The sequence below is a fragment of the Leucopleurus acutus genome, assembly GCF_964270905.1.
Source record: "Leucopleurus acutus genome assembly, chromosome: 18".
Classification (NCBI taxonomy): domain Eukaryota; kingdom Metazoa; phylum Chordata; class Mammalia; order Artiodactyla; family Delphinidae; genus Leucopleurus; species Leucopleurus acutus.
The window spans coordinates 13957618-13978788 of NC_139160.1; the positions used below are offsets into that span (position 1 = coordinate 13957618).

Here is a 21171-nt window from a genome sequence, read left to right on the forward strand (position 1 = left end):
CCAGCTACTACAAGAAAGTTCCTGCTCTAAGTCAGGGACACCTACTCACTGATTCTCATAAGAATAATGCAAAGTACTTTTATGTTCTTAAAAATAAAAGTAGTATATGGCCCTCCTTTTTTCTTTTTCTTTTTTTATAGCCTCTATAGCATCTCCCTGCTAATGCTGTTCCAGCTGTAGAGTTACTGGGCCTAAATAGTGTTGAAATTCTCAACACTTCTAACTGCTGGTCTCCATAGGAACAGATATGCCTCCCTAAGCAATGGCTGGCTGCAGCAGGAGGGTCTCAGGTTCTGTTAGGGACCTTCTTGTGGTTACTGTAGCTGATGCCACCAATGCCCTCTAGTACATTCATGGGCAGAGGAAACAATGGTGGAATTCTTCTCTGTGGTGACAGTGGTTAAGGTCTGCAGGTAACGCAGCTGGAGGGCGATGGGGGACTCAGCCAGCACCATGGAGGCTGACTTCAGGGCTTTAGAAGCATTCATTTCTCCTTCTGCTGCAAGGACCTAAATCGACAGAAATAAAAGCCTTTAGACAGCTTACAGCTGTCACTAGTGCTTTCTTTTCCTGGGTCTGCACTGATACTTCTCTCCCAGCCCCTACTTGGCCACCCATGTTTCATCTGCTTACTTCTTTGGCAAGGATTAGAGTTTCACATCCTAATGTGATGAGAGAAATTGGAGAAGGTTGCAGGAAGCAGGGAGATAGCTTACAAATTATGAGTCCTTAGATTTCATTCTCAAACAAAATAAAAGCGCTGCCTTTAACCCGAACAAGTACAGGTCCATCTACCCTGGTGATGCTCTTGAGTCACCATGGAGCCTCACCACTGGCTGCTTTCGTTTTCAGAGAAGTCTGAAATTCAAGGCCTCCAACTGGCTTCTTTTCTGTCCTTTTTACTTATCATAGATTTTTTTTTAGATTTCATTCTGTTGCCAATTTTGTCTCATTCTTACAATGTAAGGATTGTTTCAAGCTCTCCCCGCTCTTGATGCAAGCAGCAGCAAGTGCCGGTCTGCAAACCCTCACTGGGACTCTCCTAAGTGCCCTGTTCCTCCTCTGGTCCTCAGACTGCCCAAGAATGACTGGAGCTTAGCTGCCCCTCTGTGCGCACTCACTGCCCACGTGCAAAAGCGACTCCCGGGCTTCCCTGGTGGCGCAGTGGCTGAGAATCTGCCTGCTAATGCAGGGGACACGGGTTCGAGCCCTGGTCTGGGAGGATCCCGCATGCCGCGGAGCAGCTGGGCCCGTAAGCCACAACTACTGAGCCGGCGCGTGCTCTGCAACAAGAGAGGCCGCTACAGTGAGAGGCCCGCGCACTGCGATGAAGAGTGGCCCCCGCTCGCCGCAACTAGAGAAAGCCCTCGCACAGAAACGAAGACCTAACACAGGCATAAATAAATTAATTAATTAATGTAGGGGCTTCCCTGGTGGCGCAGTGGTTGAGAATCTGCCTGCTAATGCAGGGACCACGGGTTCGAGTCCCGGTCTGGGAGCCGTGAGCCGTGGCCGCTGAGCCGGCGCGTCTGGAGCCTGTGCTTCGCAACAAGAGAGGCCGCGATAGTGAGAGGCCTGCGCACCACGATGAAGAGTGGCCCCCACTTGCCACAGCTGGAGAAAGTCCTCATACAGAAACCAAGACCCAACACAGCAAAAATAAATTAATTAATAAACTCCTACCCCCAACATCTTCTTTAAAAAATAATAATAAATTAATTAATTAATGTAAAAAAAAAAAAGCGACTCCCAAGTCAACTGCTTAGAAGCTGCTGGAGCTTAGCAGAGAAACCAGAGATAAAGTAGAGGGAAACCTCCCTCGAGTCCCAAGTATGATCCCAAAGGGGGTACTTGGAGGCTTCTAATCTAACTGGCTTCTGATACTTCAGGAAACCCGTCCACACAGATGTGAGGGCTATGGATCCAACAGACTCACGGACACGCCAGACCAAGCTGCCCTCACATTTTGTAATTCTAACCCGCATTGTAGTCACCCCCCTCCTCTTAATTCAGTTCACTTAACACACCAGAAGGAAGATACTCCAAAGACAGGCACCAAGTTGCCACCTCAGGATCGTCAGCTTTAGAAACATGCAGCTTCCTGGGCCCACCAGAGACTCTACTTCGCTGAGTCCGAGGTGAGGCCTGGGAACTGGTGTTTGCTTTGCTCATTTCTCTCTAGGAGGCTCTGCTGTGTGGCCAGAGCGGGGACCCCCTGGCTAAGCCACTGAGTATGCTGCCGAGTAACACCAAGCTTCCTCAAGGTGCATTAAGCTGCCTGTGAGCTTTCAACTCAAGGGGAAATTCTCAGTAAAAACTGTGAGAAAGAAACCCTCTTCTTATTGAAACCGTTGAGGGGACCTGAGCTTCCTTTCAAGCTCCATCCTTGTTGGCTCCAAGGCTGGGAAGCTCGCCCTCCAGTGCAGATGGAGTCGCCCTTACCCTGGCCCTGGCCTCCCGGGTGGCCTCGGCCTCAGCAGCCACGGACCTCTGCAACTGCCCGGGAATCCGGCCGTCTTTGATTTCCACTTGGGCCACCTGGTTCCGCGCAGCTTGGTGGCGTCATCAAGTCAAGTCTGTTTCCAAGTCAAAAGAAAGGTCGTTGATCAGAAGACAGGTGTGTAATCGAAGTTCCTGCTATATGTTATATACGCAAGAAAAGTCCTCTTCTTTTTCTCCCTCTGTATTTACAGCATTTGGAGTGAGACAGTTTGGAAAGGGGATAGGAGTTCTTACTGCCCACTTCCTGGCATTGAAGTGAATCCTGGGAAGGATTCAGAAACAAAACCTGATAGGTCTTTTAATAGGTGGTCTCTCAGCAGGTCCGCCCCAAACCATTCCTAATGAAGTATATACTATCCATGTAGATGTGAGCAAATAGCCCACATTTTCTTGTCACTGACACCAAACTGGCAGCAACGGATTTTGTCCTGCTTCTGCCATTTGCAGCTGTGAATCATTGGGCCCATGACTTAACCTTTCTGATTCTCAGTTTTCATACTATAAAAGGTTTTCTTTCAGGATTGTCATGAGTTTTGGAGATAACACATGTTAAAATATGTATCGGTGCCCAGCAATAACTCAGTACATATTATCACTGGGTACTTTTAGAGATATTATTTGTCTTGCTTGTTTAACCCCTGACCTGTGGCTCAGTTTTAAACAGGTAGCAAGGCATATATATATATATATATATATATATATATATATATATATATATATATATATATATTTAAGGCATATATTTTTTAGAGCAGAAGAAGCCTAAAATCAAAGACATCCTCATCTTTTGTTAAAGCTTAAGACCACTGAAGATATCTTGCTGGTTATCCTGGAGGGGAAGGGATGAGAAAGAATGCCTTGAGAAATAATGAGACCAGATGGGTAGTTCCCTCAGAGGGGAAAGGGCAGAGATCTATGTGATACCAAATAGCAAGTGAGCCCTAGCTTTTCCGTGATCCCTGCAGAGAGCTGGGAGACGGGGAGACCTCACAAGAAGCCAGTGACCTGACTGTGATGGGGAAACGGCTGAGTCGTTGAACTCGTGTGGCTCTTAAAATGACGTGGAGAGTTATCATGCAGAACTGATATTATCTTATAAAACCTCGGGGACTTTGCACTACCTTAGGGGCTGGAGGAGATGCCAAGAAGGGCCAAAGTTGAATTTCCCTCTTAACTTACAGAAGGCAGGCTCAGAATCAAAATGTTCATTGATTCAAGAAAACACAGATCGTCTATAATCTAGGGTGTACGGGAGGTGAGATGGATACCTGTTACATCCTTATCAATATTATAATTATGACTGCTATTCATATCATTATTGATATTAGTACATGAAGTTGGATTTCCCGGGATAGCAGTCCTGTGCTGTCTCAACCAAACCTCCTTCTAACGTTCACATTCCACTGAAATGCCTGAGAAAGGGCAGCCCTTCCTCTGGAGTAATCTAAACTAAAAATAACTCTGATCTCTAAGCTCTTCAAAAAAGGCTAAAGTGTACAATGGTAATTCATAATTTTGAATTCCACACACACTCCAACAGCTCCCCGCTCCCACTCAGATTTTTAAATCTGGACCTCATGATTATATAAAAAAAAAAAAAGTGAAATCCCAAACTGAAGCCCATCTGTTTAGAGCAGTTGTGTGTGTGTGTGTGTGTGTGTGTGTGTGTGTGTGTGTGTGTGTCTGTGTGTGTGTGTCTGTCTGTCTGTGTGTGTGTGTGTGTGTGTGTGTGCGCACATGGGGAGGGGTGCTTTGAACTGCTGATATTTGATCATCACTGTTAATTAAAATGAGAGAATTAAAGATGTAGGCTATTGGTCCTTGATGTCTTTACTTGGATGCTATGGGCCATCTCTTCTCGGCCAGCTAAGATCTGGGACAAGGTCTGTGTCCCTGAGACATTTCTCAGAGTGGTCTGAGCCAGCAGAAATGTGGCTTGCTGGACATCGCTGACATTAGCCACTGCCGAGACGGCACTGTAGATTCTGTAATAGACCACTCCATCCACTTGAGTGGTCACAGAGTCTCGGTGAGGATCTGTACAGCAGGAACACGGAAAATCACATGCTTATGACTTTCACAATGATTGATCCACAAAGGGTCAGCCAGTCCCAGAGCCCTCTCCGCAGGAGGAGAGCTTTAATGACAACTCATGCCAGCATCACCAAAAATCTGTCCTGGCTTGAATATACTATCATCCTTGTTGATAGCAAAATTCCTACACAGATGTGATCTGTACCTATCCCTGTAACTTCATCTTAGAGAAGTCAGAAGTGAAATAGGTATTTCCACTTTAAAATGTGATAGTAGAACCTGCTGGAATTCCACCATCTAAGTAGTGGTAGAACACCTGTCTCCCTGATACCTGAAATCTTTTTGGTTCTCAGTTTCATCAGGCTTGATGAATAGCAGTGGTTTTTAGAAAACAGATGGCACCAGAGACCGTGTTCTGTATTCAAATAAAGAAAAATCCATTTATAGAGGCTCTGCATTAATTGTTCTGAATTAACATGACAAGGTACTTTGGAGCAAATGAGCTTTCTGTGGGTACCACAAAAGCAGGACCTAGAACTCCCTTCTGCCATCTAGAACTGTTTACTATGGAGCCAGAAAAGGCCCATGAGAGCCCCTAAACATCCTAAGCTCTCTTATGATTAGGACTGAATTCCAAAGTAAGGACTCTGCAGTTCCCACCAATGGCATGAAGACATCGCTGTTGAGTCTCGATTGAGTTTTCTGGGCCAGAGAGAGGAAGATTAACATTTCCTCGCAAGTGTTGATTTTCTCACTTCTCATCCCCTTTGCCCTCCCACACATTTTCTTTTCTCTTCCTGGATCATTTTGTTTATCACAAATTGGCATGATTATTAGCAATTCTGTTTCTCTTCCTTATCACCCACTTACTGGGTCTGGTCATTTAGTTGCTGTACTTTAAGAATTGAAAAGAACTATTTGAAATCCAGTTACAGGTGAGCCCTGTACAGCGTCTGCTCCTTTCCCATGCACACCCCACTCTGTTGCATCCAAACACTCAAAAAATTTAGTACAGTACACACGGTTATATTTAAAATGGATAACCAACAAGGGCCTACTGTATAGCACAGGGAACTCTGCTCAGTATTCTGTAACAACCTAAATGGGAAAAGAATTCGAAAAAGAATAGATATATGTATACGTATAACTGAATCACTTTGCTATACACCTGAAAGTAACACAACATTGTTAACCAACTATGCTCCAATATAAAATAAAAAGTTAAAAAAATGTAATGCAGAGGTGAGTTATATCGCTATTACTAAAACATTTCCGGAGACGGTGATGGAAAGGATAACGTCCTGAGCAGCCGCCAATAGTTTCAGCCCCCGGTACAATGACTTATCAGACTCTTCCAGGGGTCGGCTTGTCATTCTCCACCCACTTTCTCTGCCGTCTGTATCCCTTCTCTCTCTTCTCTCAGACTTTCCCCCACCCAGTCATTGCAGGTCTTCTAGCAATTCAGCCCTTGCTCTTGGCTTCATTCTCATTTGGCGAGACAAAGCCCAGTCGTCTCAGGAGCCACCTAGGACTCCCCAAGCAGATCTCTAAGAATTCAGTTCATCCTCCCCTTTAGAGTTTGAAAACATATGATACAGTCTCAATTGTCCCTGTAACAGGGAAGATATTGGTTTTATTTCTAGAAACATAGCTTTAATCAGCATTACCTCCTGTGGAGGGATGTTGCACGTAACGGTCCGGAGATCAACTTTGACAAACACGTCTATGCAAGGCAGGACCAGGATCAAACCTATGCAAAAGAAAATATGGTTTAGAATTTCACCCAACTGAAAATAACTGCAACAAATTGTCTGCTAGCTATACAGTACATTATTTGCATGGGACTATAAATGCTTCTCAGATGATCTTCCATACGTACACCTATACCTTTGGGGAAATTATTTCCTGCTATGAGTCAATGACTAAAGAAAAGTGATTCCCTAGAAATTAAAATATTTTGGTAAAAAGCTGAAGATCCTTGACAATTAATTTTTAGATTTTCTTTTGTAAAACATTCTACTTACTTCCATCCAAGTGTTGAGTGTGACATTTATTTAAAAGGATATTTTGGAAATTGGTTTCTTTATGTTAAAGGTATCTGTATAAAAGATTCAATTAATAGACTTTAGACCTTGAATATCAGTGACTGTCAACATTCTCATTTATCTTCATTAGTACTGAAGGAATGTTAAAATTGAAATCTTCCCAGGATTTCAGTGTCCCCAAAACCAATGTATTACAAAATTTGTAGTTTCTCTGTAGCTGTGTTCTAGTTTATGTACAATGACATTCCTCGGTTGTAAATACTTTTACTCATCTCTTGTGAAGATTTGGATTGAGGTAGGGATAGGGCTAAGGAAACTCATTTGAGGATTCTGACTCCTTAACACTGCCCTGGGGAAGGTTCTCTACAGCAAGCGCTATAAAGATTAGAACCACAAGGAATGTCAGCAAGATGGGGACACCAATCCATTTTCATTTACCAGAAAGATTCTGTGCTATTGTTTTTGTTTTCAAAGAAGAAACAACTTTCTACACTGAGTATCATGAAAAGGACAGGTAGCATCAACAGAAAACACTGCTAAGGTGCTTTCTTTCTTTGGGTGTCTAAACCTTTCTGGGGTAAGGATTACTTCCTAATTTACTTTTTTTTTTTCCGGTGCTAAGTAACCAGTTAAGATCATGGCCCTTAGAACTAGAGAGAGTTAAGTTCCAGCCCTACCACTTACCAGCTGTGACCTGGGAACATTTATCTAATTTTTCTGAGCTTCAGTCACCTAATATCTATAAGATGGCAGTGAAGATTAAGCAGATGTCAGCATGATAATGAAATAAAATACTAAACATAGTGCCAGGCATGTATTCAGTGCTGAAAAGTAGCAGCTCCTGTGATGAACACTTTTATTATTAAAGCATAATTTACTATTTACAGAAGTGGAGATGTTTTCCATTAGCAATTTGGCCTGTTTTCCTCCGGCTCTTATGACATTTTGAGGTAACTTCTCGTAGCCCCAGAGACATGTATGACGAGATTAGTTATCCTGGGAGATTTAGTGGTGAACACTTCCGGGGAAATTCATTTAAAAGAGACTTTTCTCTAGAGTCCTGCAAGTTATAGCTATTTGACCTCTCTCAAATCCAGTTTTATTCTAATTTATAATCTTGGCTTCACCACGTGAAACATGACCAGGAAGGGGTTAACTTTGCTCTGGTATCTCTCACTTGGATAATTCTAACACCTCTATTTGGACAAACTCATAACAATATCCATAATAAGCAATTTTTGCCCTCTTTCTTTTAGGTTCCTTATTAGACAAGTAGGATTGTATCATTGCTACTTGAAATGGCCAAGTCTCCGTAACAAGCTTCCCCTTTGGAAGTTTCTCATATGTTTAAAAATGTAACAGATACCTGAGTGCCTACCGTAGTACATGGCCAAGTGCAAAGCGCACAGAGTGAATAAGGAAGTTCCTGCCCCCCCAGAGATCCTACAGTGCAGTTGAAGGGGGAATGATTTTACTTAAATACATCACATTAGGGGGAAGAAAGCAAATGTTATTAGAGAAGTATAGCAAATAACCATTCTCTTCCATGTGCCTTCCAAGATGCTGTTTGGAGAGCCTCCCCTGTCAAGAATATTAGAATCTATCATATGAAATTGCCATTTTGGTGGATCGAAACCAAACATTAGCAATTTCATAGGGTTCAACACAATATACACAAGAGAAGTTATGAGTATTAAATCAGTGTCTTACTCCTGAGGACTTTTAGTATCGATACTCCTGGCTCCCACAAAAGAAGATCCCATCCTTTTATGATATGAACAGTTTGGGACATTTTTTATTCTGAGGCTATAGAGAAAGGATGGAAATAAAGACCACATTTGACGAAAGGAATTGTCAAATGGCTTCCAGCTCTATGTTGCTCTTAATCCACTTGTCAAGAGAGGACATTACCTTTGACTTTTCCATTGGCTCTTTCAAAGAGTGAGAATCAAACACCAGCTCCCGGAATACTCTCCCTGAGTAGCTTAATTGTCTCCCTTGGCCATTTACTCCCTCCCTTCATTCTTTTTTCATTCTCTTAGTGGCCCTGGTAATAAGGGACACCCAGCCAGTGTAACCGGAGACACTCTTTGTTCACATTCACTGAAACTCTCAGAGGGAATGTTAGAACACTGATCCAGATTCCAAAGCTCTCCAGCTAATGGTCTAGTGATCACTTCCATTAACTCAAGTAAGAGGACAAGATCCTTCAATTGTACAGAAAGGCAAGGGCTCCAGCTTCCGGTGATTTTTTTTTTCAATAAATGTTTCCAGAGAACATTTTTGGTGGCACTAGTAGCAGTAATAGGTGCCTGTGATCCTTATCACGAGCAGCTGCAGTGTCATACCTGGCCCTTTGGCTTTGTCAGCTTGGATGCGTCCCAGTCGGAATACAACAGAGCGTTCGGACTCCTTAATAATCTAAGAGATTAAGGGAGAGGATTTAGTCTTAATGATTCATCAGCTCATGGAGAGAGCCCAGTTTATTTCCCAGGGTATTACCTTCAAGCATATCCATATGGAGATAGGGAAGGTAATGACCATCGGCAGGAAAGAAAACGAAAACAGGATCCAGCCACATACACCAAGCCCTTTACTCTTGATGCCTAGGAGATGAGGAGGCAGTTCTGTAGCTGACATGGTTCTTAGGAAAGCGATTCAGCTGCGTGGGTGAGGAAACCGTCCAGAGGGCTGGCCAAGCCAGAATGGGGCTGAGGAAGCGACCTGAATCCACACACACACACGATTGCAGTAAACACCACACACACGTGCACGCGTGCGCACGCGCGCGCACACACACACACACACACACACACACACACACACACACACACGGAAAATGTTCCTTCAGGTTTTTAGATGAAAACTGACCTGTCCCTTCCAAGAAAAGTCTCATAGCAATCAATAACAGTAATCACCATTACATTTACTTAGGGCTGCCATGGTCTATTATTCTCAAAATGCATAAAACTACCCGCCTCAGGATCATCAGGGTGTCAAGATTTCTGGGCCCCCAGAATTCTCCAGGGGAAGTCTAGGCAACCTCTGGGGCAGATAGGTAGGTACTCTTATCCCCAAACAAGTCAACAGAGCACAAGGAGAAACATCTTCCAGAGTGCTTACGTTTGAGGTTCTATGAGAGGCTTTAACTTACCAGTGTGGTGGCCTCAGGAAAGCCACTCGACCTTTCTGAGCCTCCATTTCTTCATCTGTAGGATGGGGATAGAAATTACCTACCTTGAAGGATGTGATGAGGATTAAATGAGATTATTTACATAAGGCACCTAGCCCAGACATTAATGCCTACCTGAGTAGATGTATATTACTACACTTATTCCCATCTTACAGATTGATAAATACTTCAGAAGTCTTTATATTCACTATTTCACCTTGTTTTAAAGCCTTGCTGCTTCTTGGTTCTCTTCTCCTTGACAACGAGCCCCACCCTCAACCCTCCACTTCCTCCAATTGATTTCACATTCTCCACACAAGCACTAGAACTAATCATATTTGCTAGATAACTCTACTCAGATAATCCACAAACACCTTATGTTATTAGGCCTCTATCTCAGTTAATGTCTTAACCATCCGTACTTAACCATCCACATTATTGTCCAGGTTGAAGACACAGGGTCATCATTGCCTCTTCCCTATCCAACTACAGAAGTCACTGAGCCTCATTGGTACCACCTCAAATTCAGCCTCACGTATCCATTTTACTACAACGGGTTCATTGGCGAACATAAATTTACGAATATTTACAAAGGTTCTAGGGTTTTGCGCTTACAGATAATGCTGTGATGAGTCCTTTTTTTTCTTTTTTTTTTTTTTTTTGCGGTACGCGGGCCTCTCACTGTTGTGGCCCCTCCCGTTGCGGAGCACAGGCTCCGGACACGCAGGCTCAGCGGCCATGGCTCACGGGCGCAGCCGCTCCGCAGCATGTGGGATCCTCCCGGACCAGGGCAGGAACCCGCGTCCCCTGCATCGGCAGGCGGACTCTCAACCACTGCGCCACCAGGGAAGCCAAAGTTTCTACTTTTTTAAACTGACTATGTTTGGGAGATATTTCCATGTCATTACATCTGGATCCACCTCATTCTTCTTCATTGTTGCCTCCTATTCTAAATTTGTGACTCAGTTATTTAGCCATTCTCCTATCGATGGATACTATGGTTACTTGCAATTTGCCTTTACAAACAAGGCTGCAATAACTGTGCTTGTACACGCCTCTCCCAGACAATTTGCATCTTGAGGAAAGCATTGAGAAGGCAGCACAGCCCTTGCGCCCTCTGGTGTGTTCCCTCCCTGCTGACACTGCCGTATTTGGTGTTCAGGAACTTTGGGGTGTTGGGGGCTGTGACATTAGCAGTGCTGCACACACAGGCAGCTGGGACTCCAACAAGGACATCAGCTATGCTTTACGCCCTGAGCAAGCCCTAGCCATGTCCAGACTAGCTACAGCCTTAACACCAAGCTGCAAAAGCAAGTGCTTGTCACAGAGCAAACTGCCCTGGCCTCCGGGAGCTCCTCTGCAGTCCCACCCAGCCCTATAGCATCATTACCTGAGGCTCTGTTAAGTACTAAATGTGCAGAGAGAGACCAGGGATGAAGACACGATTAATCTTCCAAGATTTACACCTGAGCATTAGAATTACCCAGGTCTCTGCTGCTGGGAGGATTGGTGGAGCCTGGGGGTGTCATTAGCTGCCGGTGAAAGTGGGGCTGTCGGCTTCCCCCGCAGGGCTGGGCAGCTCTGCCTTGTGGGCAGTAGCTGGGCGAGCACAAAGTGCTGCTTTTGCAGCTTCCTGCAGAGCAGATCTTTCAGCCAGCCTTGCCCCTCCCCACCTCTCCCGCAGTTAAAACTGTGGATGCTGTGCTGAGAATGGGATTTGAGGATTCTAATTCCAGTTCAAAGGAAGTACTGGGACTGTATGACAAAGGCTCTTCAGAAATCTCCCTTTACCTCAACCTACACAAGGATTCTTCCAGAGCCTTCCCTGAGCCATTCCCTTGAGGGGACGATGGAAAGAAAATGGGCCACACACCCTCTCTGTTAGCCATGAAGCCCTGAGCTCATCTGATCATCTCTTGCTTTATCCAAATCCATGGATGGGTGTTTTCTATGGGTAATTGTCACCATACCATAAAGCCATCATCATATTACTTCCTGGTAGAGAACTGGACTTTGTCACCCCCGGAAAATTGCCCACCGGTTTCTCATTCATCAATTTAACAAATATTTTACCAGTTATATGCCAGGCACACTGTGCTAGAGCTGCAGATACAAAAGAGAATAAGATGGGGAACTTTCCAACAGGAGTTGGAACAGTGTTTCCCTGGTGGTGCAGTGGCTGAGAGTCTGCCTGCTAACGCAGAGGACACGGGCTCGAGCCCTGGTCTGGGAGGATCCCACATGCCGCGGAGCGACTAGGCCTGTGAGCCACAACTACTGAGCCTGCGTGTCTGGAGCTTGTGCTCCGCAACAAGAGAGGACGCGACGGTGAGAGGCCCACGCACCGCGATGAAGAGTGGCCCCCGCTCGCTGCAACTAGAGAAAGCCCTCGCACAGAAACGAAGACCCAACAAATAAATAAATAAATAAATAAATAAATAAGAGTTGGAACATCTTTCCCTCAATTTGCAAAATGAAAGGTGAGCCATAATGCACAGAACCTGAGGCCCAGCGCTGCCGACACTGGGGAGGACCCTGGGACTTCAGTTGGAAGGACTTTAAAGATAACTGAGGCCAACCCTGCATTTTGCAGCCAGGAAACCTCCTGGTTAGTGTTGTCACCATCATGTCAATCTCTCTTGAGGTAAAGTGGTACCCACAAGTTCCACAATCTTAGGCAGTGAGGCAAAACTAAGCTTCATTTGTCGAGGCACGCCTCTGGGGCTTTGTTCCTGGAGCTCAGATGCAGCCCATAGCACCAGAGGGGACTTAAATACCCTCTAGGACTAGAGATAAACACTCAAGGCAAGATTTGTAACTCATGTGAGGCTAGGAAATAAGGAAGAATATTCTAGATCACTAACTGCACTTAGATAGCTTTAGAAGTGGAAATGAATTTCAGGAAATAAAACAGACTAGGTGACTTGGTGGCTTATTTCCCAACTTTGGCTTGATCAACAGTATTTAAATATTAGATCAATTCTATATGCAATCCATGCCCACAGATCTGTGTTACTGTAAATAGCCATTTCCTCTCGAAGCAGAAATAGCCATTTAGGTAACAGGACAGTGTTTAAAATACCAAAACCGAATGATGTACATTACACATCAGGGAAATGAAAATGAAAACCACAATGAGATAAAAATACACAGCTTCCAGAATGGCAAATGCTAAAGACTGACGATGCCACGTTTTAGCAAGGGTGTGGAGCAATGGGAATTCTCATGTTCGCGAATTAATACAATTATCTTGAAAAACTATTTGGAAGTATCTGTTAAAGCCAAACACACACTTTATGACTCAGCATTCAACTTCTAAGTAATATCTCAGAGAAATGAGTGCTGATTACAGTGAAAAACATACTCAGGAATGTTTATTGCAATTTTATTCGTAATATCCAAGAAATGAAGAACCACCCAAACCCACCAACAGTAGAATGAATAAATAAAGTTGTGGTATGTTCACATAAAAGATTACTCAGGAAGAAAAAAGACAAGGTTACTGCTATACAGTATTCAAAATATGGATGAATCTCATAGACAAAATATTGGGCAAAATAAGCCAGACACAATAGACACACTTTGTGACTCCACGTATAAGAAAGAGTACACACTGTACAACCTCGTATTGTATCATTTCGTTCAGGAAGAGGCAAAATTAATCTATTATGTTTAAAGTCAGAGTAGTACTGTCTCTAGGTAGTGAGTGGAGTTTTGTCAGTTGGGTATTATCTGGGAAGAGATAAGGAAGCTTTTTAGGGGGATGGAAATGTTCCATGTCTTGATCTGGGTGGTGATTGCATAGACTTCCACATATTGAGCCTGTGGAAATAAACAAAGACCAGCCAGCTAGAAAAGCAAAGGGTATTTATTCAGGCTCTCACAAAAGAGTCAGCCTCTATCACTTGTGTTTTGGCAGAGACTCAAAGGCAGGCAGAGGAGTGGGAAAGCTTTATGGTGGAAAAAGGGGGTGTGCCCTGATTGGAGGCTGTTGGCCTAGGGAAGCTGTAGGTGGACGAAATAGAAGCAGAGCATCCTACGTGATTGGTGTAGGGGTACCTGCTTGGTTTTCTTTTGTTGGACCTAAATTGGAATCGGGGACAAAAAGCAGGGGAGCTGTCAGTTATTAATCAAGTCCTGGCCATTTGGGGCCGAATGTTACAGAAGTAATTATGTAGCTTCCGATAACAATGTGGCTTCCTGAGAATCTGACATCAAGCAGGCTGGCTTCCTGGGCTGATTATTTTAGATAAAAAGCTGGTTTTCTGGGCTGGTTGCTGCAGGTTGGTGGTCAGAATTCTATTTTTAGATATGGTCCAGCCTTTGTCTGTTGTGTATTCAGTCTGTCAGGCCAAGCACTTAAGACTTGCGCACTTTATTGTATGTATCTCATACCTCAATAAATGATTCACACAGAGACCAGAGGATTCCTACGGGCAGGCTAGCATTGAAGATGGGAAACTCACTGCTTGTTCTGAATTCTCAGAAAGAAGAGGACAGAGAGGCGGGAAGAGCTTTAGCACAGCCAGCCTAGGGACAGACAGGCGACAATGCCTCACAGGGATGGAAAGTGCAGGTCCTTGGTTGGGGGACCCTGTGTTCAAATTGAGACGCCGCCATTTGAAAGCTAGATGACATCTCATGAGTCACTCAACCGGCTGAGGTCTTACTTTCCTTCTGTTAACCCAACAATAACTAGTTGTGAGAGTTAAATAAATTACATGTAAAGGAATTATTAGCCATATCAGGAGGCCTTCTAGTCGGCCAGGCCACTGACTAGGATTTTCCTAGAGGTCTTAACATTTCCTTGGGCTTGCCTCGCCATTAAAGAGATTTCCGTTTCCCTTGAGCATTTCCTTTAGAACGCTTAACTTTGTAAATCCTTTCTCTGCCCCTTTGAGATGTAAGTCTTTTTAAAAGCCTCTTGCCAGTTTTACAATCTGGGACTATCTTTCTCAAGGACCTGGGAGCCATTCTCTTGAAATATAATCATCAGGTAGATAGCATCCCTAGCTCCCAGTCTCTGTGGGCCAGTAGGAGCCTAACTTCAGTAGGTACCATGCTCCCAGTTGTAAAAAACACACCCTGTCATAAAGATGTGAGAATTTTATTAGCAAACCAAACCCAGACAGCCTATAAGCACCGCGCAAAGCCCTTCATGCTTTCTCACTAGCGCACTCCAGTCTTTAAAAACCCCACACCCTGGGGAATCCCTGGCGGTCCAGTGGTTAGGACTCAGCGATTTCTCCACTGGGGCCCGGGTTCAATCCCTGGTCGAGGAACTAAGATCCCGAAAGCTTTGTGACGTGGCCAGAAACAACAACAACAATAACAAACCCCCCCCAAAACTCCACACCCCTTTGTTTCAGTGGTGTTGGTTCAGATTGAGGTTTGGCTTCTCTCCTATAGCAGTAAGCTTGTCTAAGGTTTTGCTTTCTTGCCTGTTTAATTTTGTCTGGTTCAGTTTTGCTTTGACAACTGATATTTTTTAAATTTTCCTTTATTTTCCTTTTTCCAGATGGAATTCTGAATATCACTTGTGATGTTCTGCTCCGACCGGATGATGACTCCTCTCTATGCGCAAGAACTGCATTTGCAAGGAGAACACGCAATAAAACCCTAAACCCTGCAGGTTTCTACCTCCTAAAGTGATCTGGTCACTGACTGTATAAGTTCTTTCAGATAACTTTTAGAACCTTAAAAAAGATAGAGGGAGAGAGGGAGAGAGAGACACACAAGATTTTTGGTGCAAAACTACCAAATCAGAGCTAGATGATGATTTTATCATCCTTGTACTCCTAGGACTACAAAATTCCATAATCCCAAGAGTCTTCTAAACTGTCAGATTTACATCTCAACTACAGAAGGATGATCTGAGCTTAGTAGTTACATGAACTTCAGACACGGTTATACTAAGTTTCTTTTTTACCATTTGGTCTTTTTAAGAAAGAGTTAAAATATATTTTGAAATGGAATGTTCAAAAAGGTGTAAAAATAATGTTTTTCATACCTTATATACCCCCTTTCAGCTAAAGAATTTAAGCATTGCCAACACAATTAAAGCCCCCTCGTGTGCCCCGCTTCGTGACCTTCCCCCTCCGCCAGAGGCAGCCTGCCCGGCAGCTTCCTCATGGTAAATCCAGTGGGGCTCCACCCCGCCAGTCAAATGCAGCAGCAACTCCCAGACCTGCCATTCAAAGACCAGGCTTGACACAGGGGCTCTTAGCTTACCCGTAGTTGAGCTTTTCAAGTGGCAGTGCTGTGCTCTCTCACTTCTGGGTCTAGATGACCGAAGTCCTCACATACTTTTTGCCTCGCATGGGCCTTTGTGTCCCCCAGACCCCCATTCACATCCCACATTCTCCTTTCTCGCACCTTCTTTTCTAGGAAGATTTTCCAATCTTACCTTCACCTTTGGGAGCTCCTCTACTGAGTTTCTAAAACACCCTCTATCATCACTTTTCATAGTACACTGTAATTTTTAGTTAACTTTCCTGTAGATTTTTACTGCTTTGGGAGCAGGCGTTTTATTTTTACATCTCTGTCTCCTGATACACAGTAGATTCTGGATTCATTCATTGAATGAATGAAGCAGGCGGCGCCCTCGATGCTTTGAACTATCAAGAATGATGCCCAGCAACAAGATAGACTTATTGATCTGTTTGAAGCTTCTTGTTTGGAAATAACGATCCATCAGAGGAGATTCTGTTTGCTTTCAAGAGAGTCAGTTAACCTGAGAACCACACGTACATCTTCGCATTTTCTCCTTCATACGTACTATCTTATACCCTCAGCCCCCCACACCGGTATAAGAAGAAAATACAGAGAAAATGTTTTCCTTGCATCATTCTCCTCTCTCGCCAGCCCCCCTTCCTGTCTGAAATAACTACCAATAGCAACAAGTGCAAATACTTTGTCCTGAAGATTTATGCCCATTCTCACGATAGTGTTATTTATAAGAGTGGTAAATCAAAAACACCCTGAAAGTACAGTGGAGGGATAATTAAGCAAATCATGATACAGCTACACAATATCATATTATAAAATTTTTTAAGGTACAAAAACATGAGAAAATTGCTATGGTATATTGTTAGAAGAAAGAAGTAGTAGGATGCAAAATTATACAGACGGTATGGTCTCTCTTAGCAAAAACAATATGCTTAGAAAAAATATTGGATAAAAATTAACCAAAATATTAACAGGGATTAATTCTGAGTGATGGAAGTATGACTGATTTATACTTCTCAGAGTTTTCTTATTTTTTGCTACCTTTATAATTTTAAAAAGCAATTTTAAAATGAAAACTAATCATGTCAAGTAAAAAAAAAAGTACTCTGTGTTTTCAGAGCAGAAAAGACCAGGTGCTTCTCAGGGGAAAAATGAAAGGTGTGTGCAATAAGAACAGGCACCTTCCCTGGACCTGGGGAGATCGATAGTATTACAAATTCTTCCCTCTTTTCTGTTCACTTCCGATCTTGTGGAGATACAGTCAGTAAAATAGTCTCAGCAACTTCCCGGCTCTTTCTCCAGCGAATCAAGGATTTTAAGCACTGAACATAAAATCTAAAGTGAAACCCAACGGGTAAACACTATCTTTTCATCACCTGTAAATTATCTGTCCTGCCTTTTTCTCTGAAATATGCACACAGCTTGCATCAAGAACTTTTTTAGGAAAAATGCAGAACTGCTGAAAAGAAACACCGTGCGACTCAAAGTGTGGTCTCAGTCTGGCAACCTCATGAGCTTAGGAATTTACTTGGAGGCAAACTCTCAAGTCCATCCCAGACCTAAGGAGGAGAACTTCTGGAGGTGAGGACTGCTCTGAGCTTTAAAAAACTCTCCAGGAAAATTCCTTTGCACATTGACATTGAGAAGATTTCTAAGACTGAGATGATCAAGATTCCAATTAACTTCACTTTAACTCTTAAAGAAAAAAAAGAAAGAAAAAGAAAGGGGTAGGACTTTATGGCCGAGGCTACTGAGTAGTGGTGTACTAATAACAGTGAGGACGCTGGGGGAAAAGCCCTCACTTATAGCATTCTGTACATTCTGATCTACCCTTGTGACGTCACCGAACTTGGAGTCAGGAAGAGATGCACCCTAATGGCTTTCGAAAGCTAGGACAAACCTGGGGGTGATAACTAAGACTCAATTGTTCATTTAATTCTCGCAACATTATGAGTGGAAATTTCTGTACAGCTTGAAGAACCAAATGATGTTGTCTTGTTAATGTGTCCAAGAAGGAGGAGGGCAAGGGCAAACTTATCCCACAAATCTCAGAGAAGGACTGATATTGCATCTCACAAACTGCCTAAAGCATATGAAATAGAAGCTGTAACATAATAAGCCCCATTTCGGTTTGATCTGTGATAGGGCGGGTTTGCCATTATAGTCAAAAACCAGCACCAAGTAAACCCATGAGCACTTTAAAATATTTCGCTGGTGATACAGCTTCAATCGTGCCATTTATCCAGTTGATGTCTCAACCTGTTAAACGGAAACTAAAATGTCTCATGAAACTTCTTGTTTAAAAAGATAATCAAGGGTACCCTCGAAGAGACCCCCCCACTTGCACCTTCCAAATGATGTTCACTGCCTCCAGTATGTCCACGTTGCTAGGTCAACTTCACGAGAAAAGTTTCTTTTTCAATCCAGGTATATACCTCTAAATGTATACTTTCTTTTACAAGCTAATAATGACAAATGCGTTCTCTATTTCTAACCTGCACTATGACTTCTTTAGCAACATAAAGTATAGAGCACGGGTTAGGACACACACACACACACACACCCCCACCACCATCATCATCACTTTCTGGACCTTCAACAAGTTTTTAAACTCTCCAAGACTCAATTTTCTCCACCATAAAATAAGGTTATAAAAAAATCTACCTCAGAATTATTGTAGCATTTAAAAATATAACGTGAGGGCTTCCCTGGTGGCGCAGTGGTTGAGAGTCCGCCTGGCGATGCAGGGGACACGGGTTCGTGCCCCGGTCCGGGAAAATCCCACATGCCGCAGAGCGGCTGGGCCCGTGAGCCATGGCCGCTGAGCCTGCGCGTCCAGAGCCTGTGTTCCGCAACGGGAGAGGCCACAGCAGTGAGAGGCCCGCGTACCGCAAAAATAAATAAATAAATAAATAATATATATATATATATATATATATATATATAAAACATGAGAAAAATGCTTTACAATACAGAAAAGCCATTAACATTCACGGAGGCAGTTGGTAATTACAGGCTAAGTTTTATCTTCTTCAACTTCTCTCCATGTATCAAACATGGTGTACCTCAAACAAACTTTTCTATTTAATCAAAGCATCATCAGATGATATTTGAAACTGGGTAAATTTTAGCTTGTTCAATATGTCTTTGCTAGTTAATGCAAAAAATATGATAAACACAAATTCTATCTAACACTTAAGAAAAAGGGCATGTCATAGACTGCTCTTCAAGAAGCAAATAAAACCATGATAAGCAATGAATCCAAAATCCTGGGCTCTAAATGAAATTGAAGCCAATCTCAATAATGTATTAACCCACCTCGTGCTCGCTCGCTCTCTATAACGATACAACTCTCACTTTGCTTAATATACATAAAACAAACTTAAGGCAGGAAAAAAGGAACTTACCCACTAAATTCTCTTTATCCTGTTTCTCTGGGGAGGATGCCCCAGGATCCATCTCATTCTTGAGAAGCTTTTATACTTGGCAAATATTCATAGGTTTGGAGCCAGACCTGGGCTCCAGGCAGCACCCAGGTGTGCTTCAGAGAAGGCAGAGCAGAGAGACGGAATGAGAGTGAGAGAAGTTCCTCCTCTTCCGTGAGCACCCTGAGGAGTAGGTACCCTGGTGAAGGAAGCCTGTTAACATAAACAAAATGACCTCTTTCATGAGTTCAGGCTGCCATCGTTCATAGAGAGAACTCAAAACTACGTATATGAACTTCTGACTGTGTTGCTTCTTGTAAAACATTACTATGTAGTTTTCTATATAATTTATATTTTATAAAACACTTCTATGCAATGTGTGCAACTTGTTTATCATTATGAACTGTCCGATACACATGGCACGTATTTCCATTCTCATGTTTCAGATGAGAAAATTTCGTCCAATGCATTTTACACACTGCAGTGAGTGATTTTTGTGTGTGTGCGTGAGTGATCTTTTGAAACTCAAATCTGATCATATCTCCATCCTGCTTAAAATAATCCAATGACTGCCAATTATTAACATGTAAAGATGAGAATCCTAAGTATCCTAAAGGACCTGCTAGTCTGTCTCTCCTTCCCTTTCCAGTCTCACTCACATGATACTCCCCTCACGCACTTAGCAAGAGCCCCATTGGCCTTCTGTCAATCCCACTAACCTATATGTGTCTTCTGTGCCACAGGGCCTTTGCACGTTACCATATGCATAATTCTTTGGTTCATGTTTGTTTCTTCCTCTAGACCAGGGGTTGGGTAACTATAGCCTGCTGGGCAAATTTGCTCTACCACCAATTTTTGTAAATAAAACGTTATTGGAACACGGCCACGTCTGTTTGTTTCTATATTGTCTTTGGTCACTTTTGCACTAAACCTACCTATTGGGTAGTTGCTATAGAGACTGTATAGCCTGCAAAGCCTAACATATTTACTATCTTTCCCTTTACAGAAAATGTTTGCTGACTCCTACGCTACATTATAACTTCCATGAGGGGAGTGGCTGGCTGGGTCTGTTATTTAACACAGCACCTGCAGCATTTAGAACAATGCAGGCACATAACTGTCATCCAACAGTCACTTGCTGAATGCATGAATAAGTAATTTATCAAAGATAACAGCTCACAAATGGCAAAGTTCTTTATCGAATCCAGATCCCTGGGCTCCTGTCCCAGGAGTCTTTACTTCATCATATTACTCAGAAACAAGGGCAATATTGCACTCATTCCAATACCGAAAGCACCAATCTTCTAATTTTCTAATGTTCATCTTTCTCATATCAATATTCCAAATAATATTTTGTTTGTGGAAACAAAACAACACAAAACCTCTGATATTTCCCAGCTTATCTTTTCTAGTCTTTTCTTTTCTCCCAACCATGTAGTTATTTTCTTCTTAGCAACTTCATCTGAAAAAACCTCCCAGATTGTGGGTTACTTTTGCCAACTACTTGATTCATAACTGCCTTCTCCACAAACTCAAATTACGGTAATAACCAGGCAGGGCTGTCATGCACAGTTGGTAATTATAAGCATTAGTATGGAATATCAGAACTTGGGGAAAGGAGGCTGGGGACCAGAAACAGATCAAAACAGACACACATGCATGCACAGAGTCAGAGACTTTCAGCTTCAGAATACTTTCCTCTGCTTTCTCCTCATACATCCTCGGTTATGGCTTGATGTGGAAATGATACTACAGGCATAGTGAT

General features: G+C 43.0%; 1 protein-coding gene across 1 annotated transcript; it reads right to left on the minus strand.

Annotated features, from left to right (window-relative positions):
• Positions 1 to 286: 286 nt before the first annotated feature.
• Positions 287 to 19440, minus strand: STOML3 (stomatin like 3; the record flags this gene model as incomplete). The annotated part of the gene is given in 11 exon segments (XM_082859785.1): positions 287 to 368; positions 370 to 509; positions 2443 to 2543; positions 2546 to 2570; positions 2574 to 2576; positions 4337 to 4533; positions 4536 to 4539; positions 6204 to 6286; positions 8930 to 9002; positions 9084 to 9187; positions 19389 to 19440. Coding segments are annotated over 11 exon segments (864 nt in total).
• Between the last annotated feature and the right edge of the window lie 1731 nt (positions 19441 to 21171).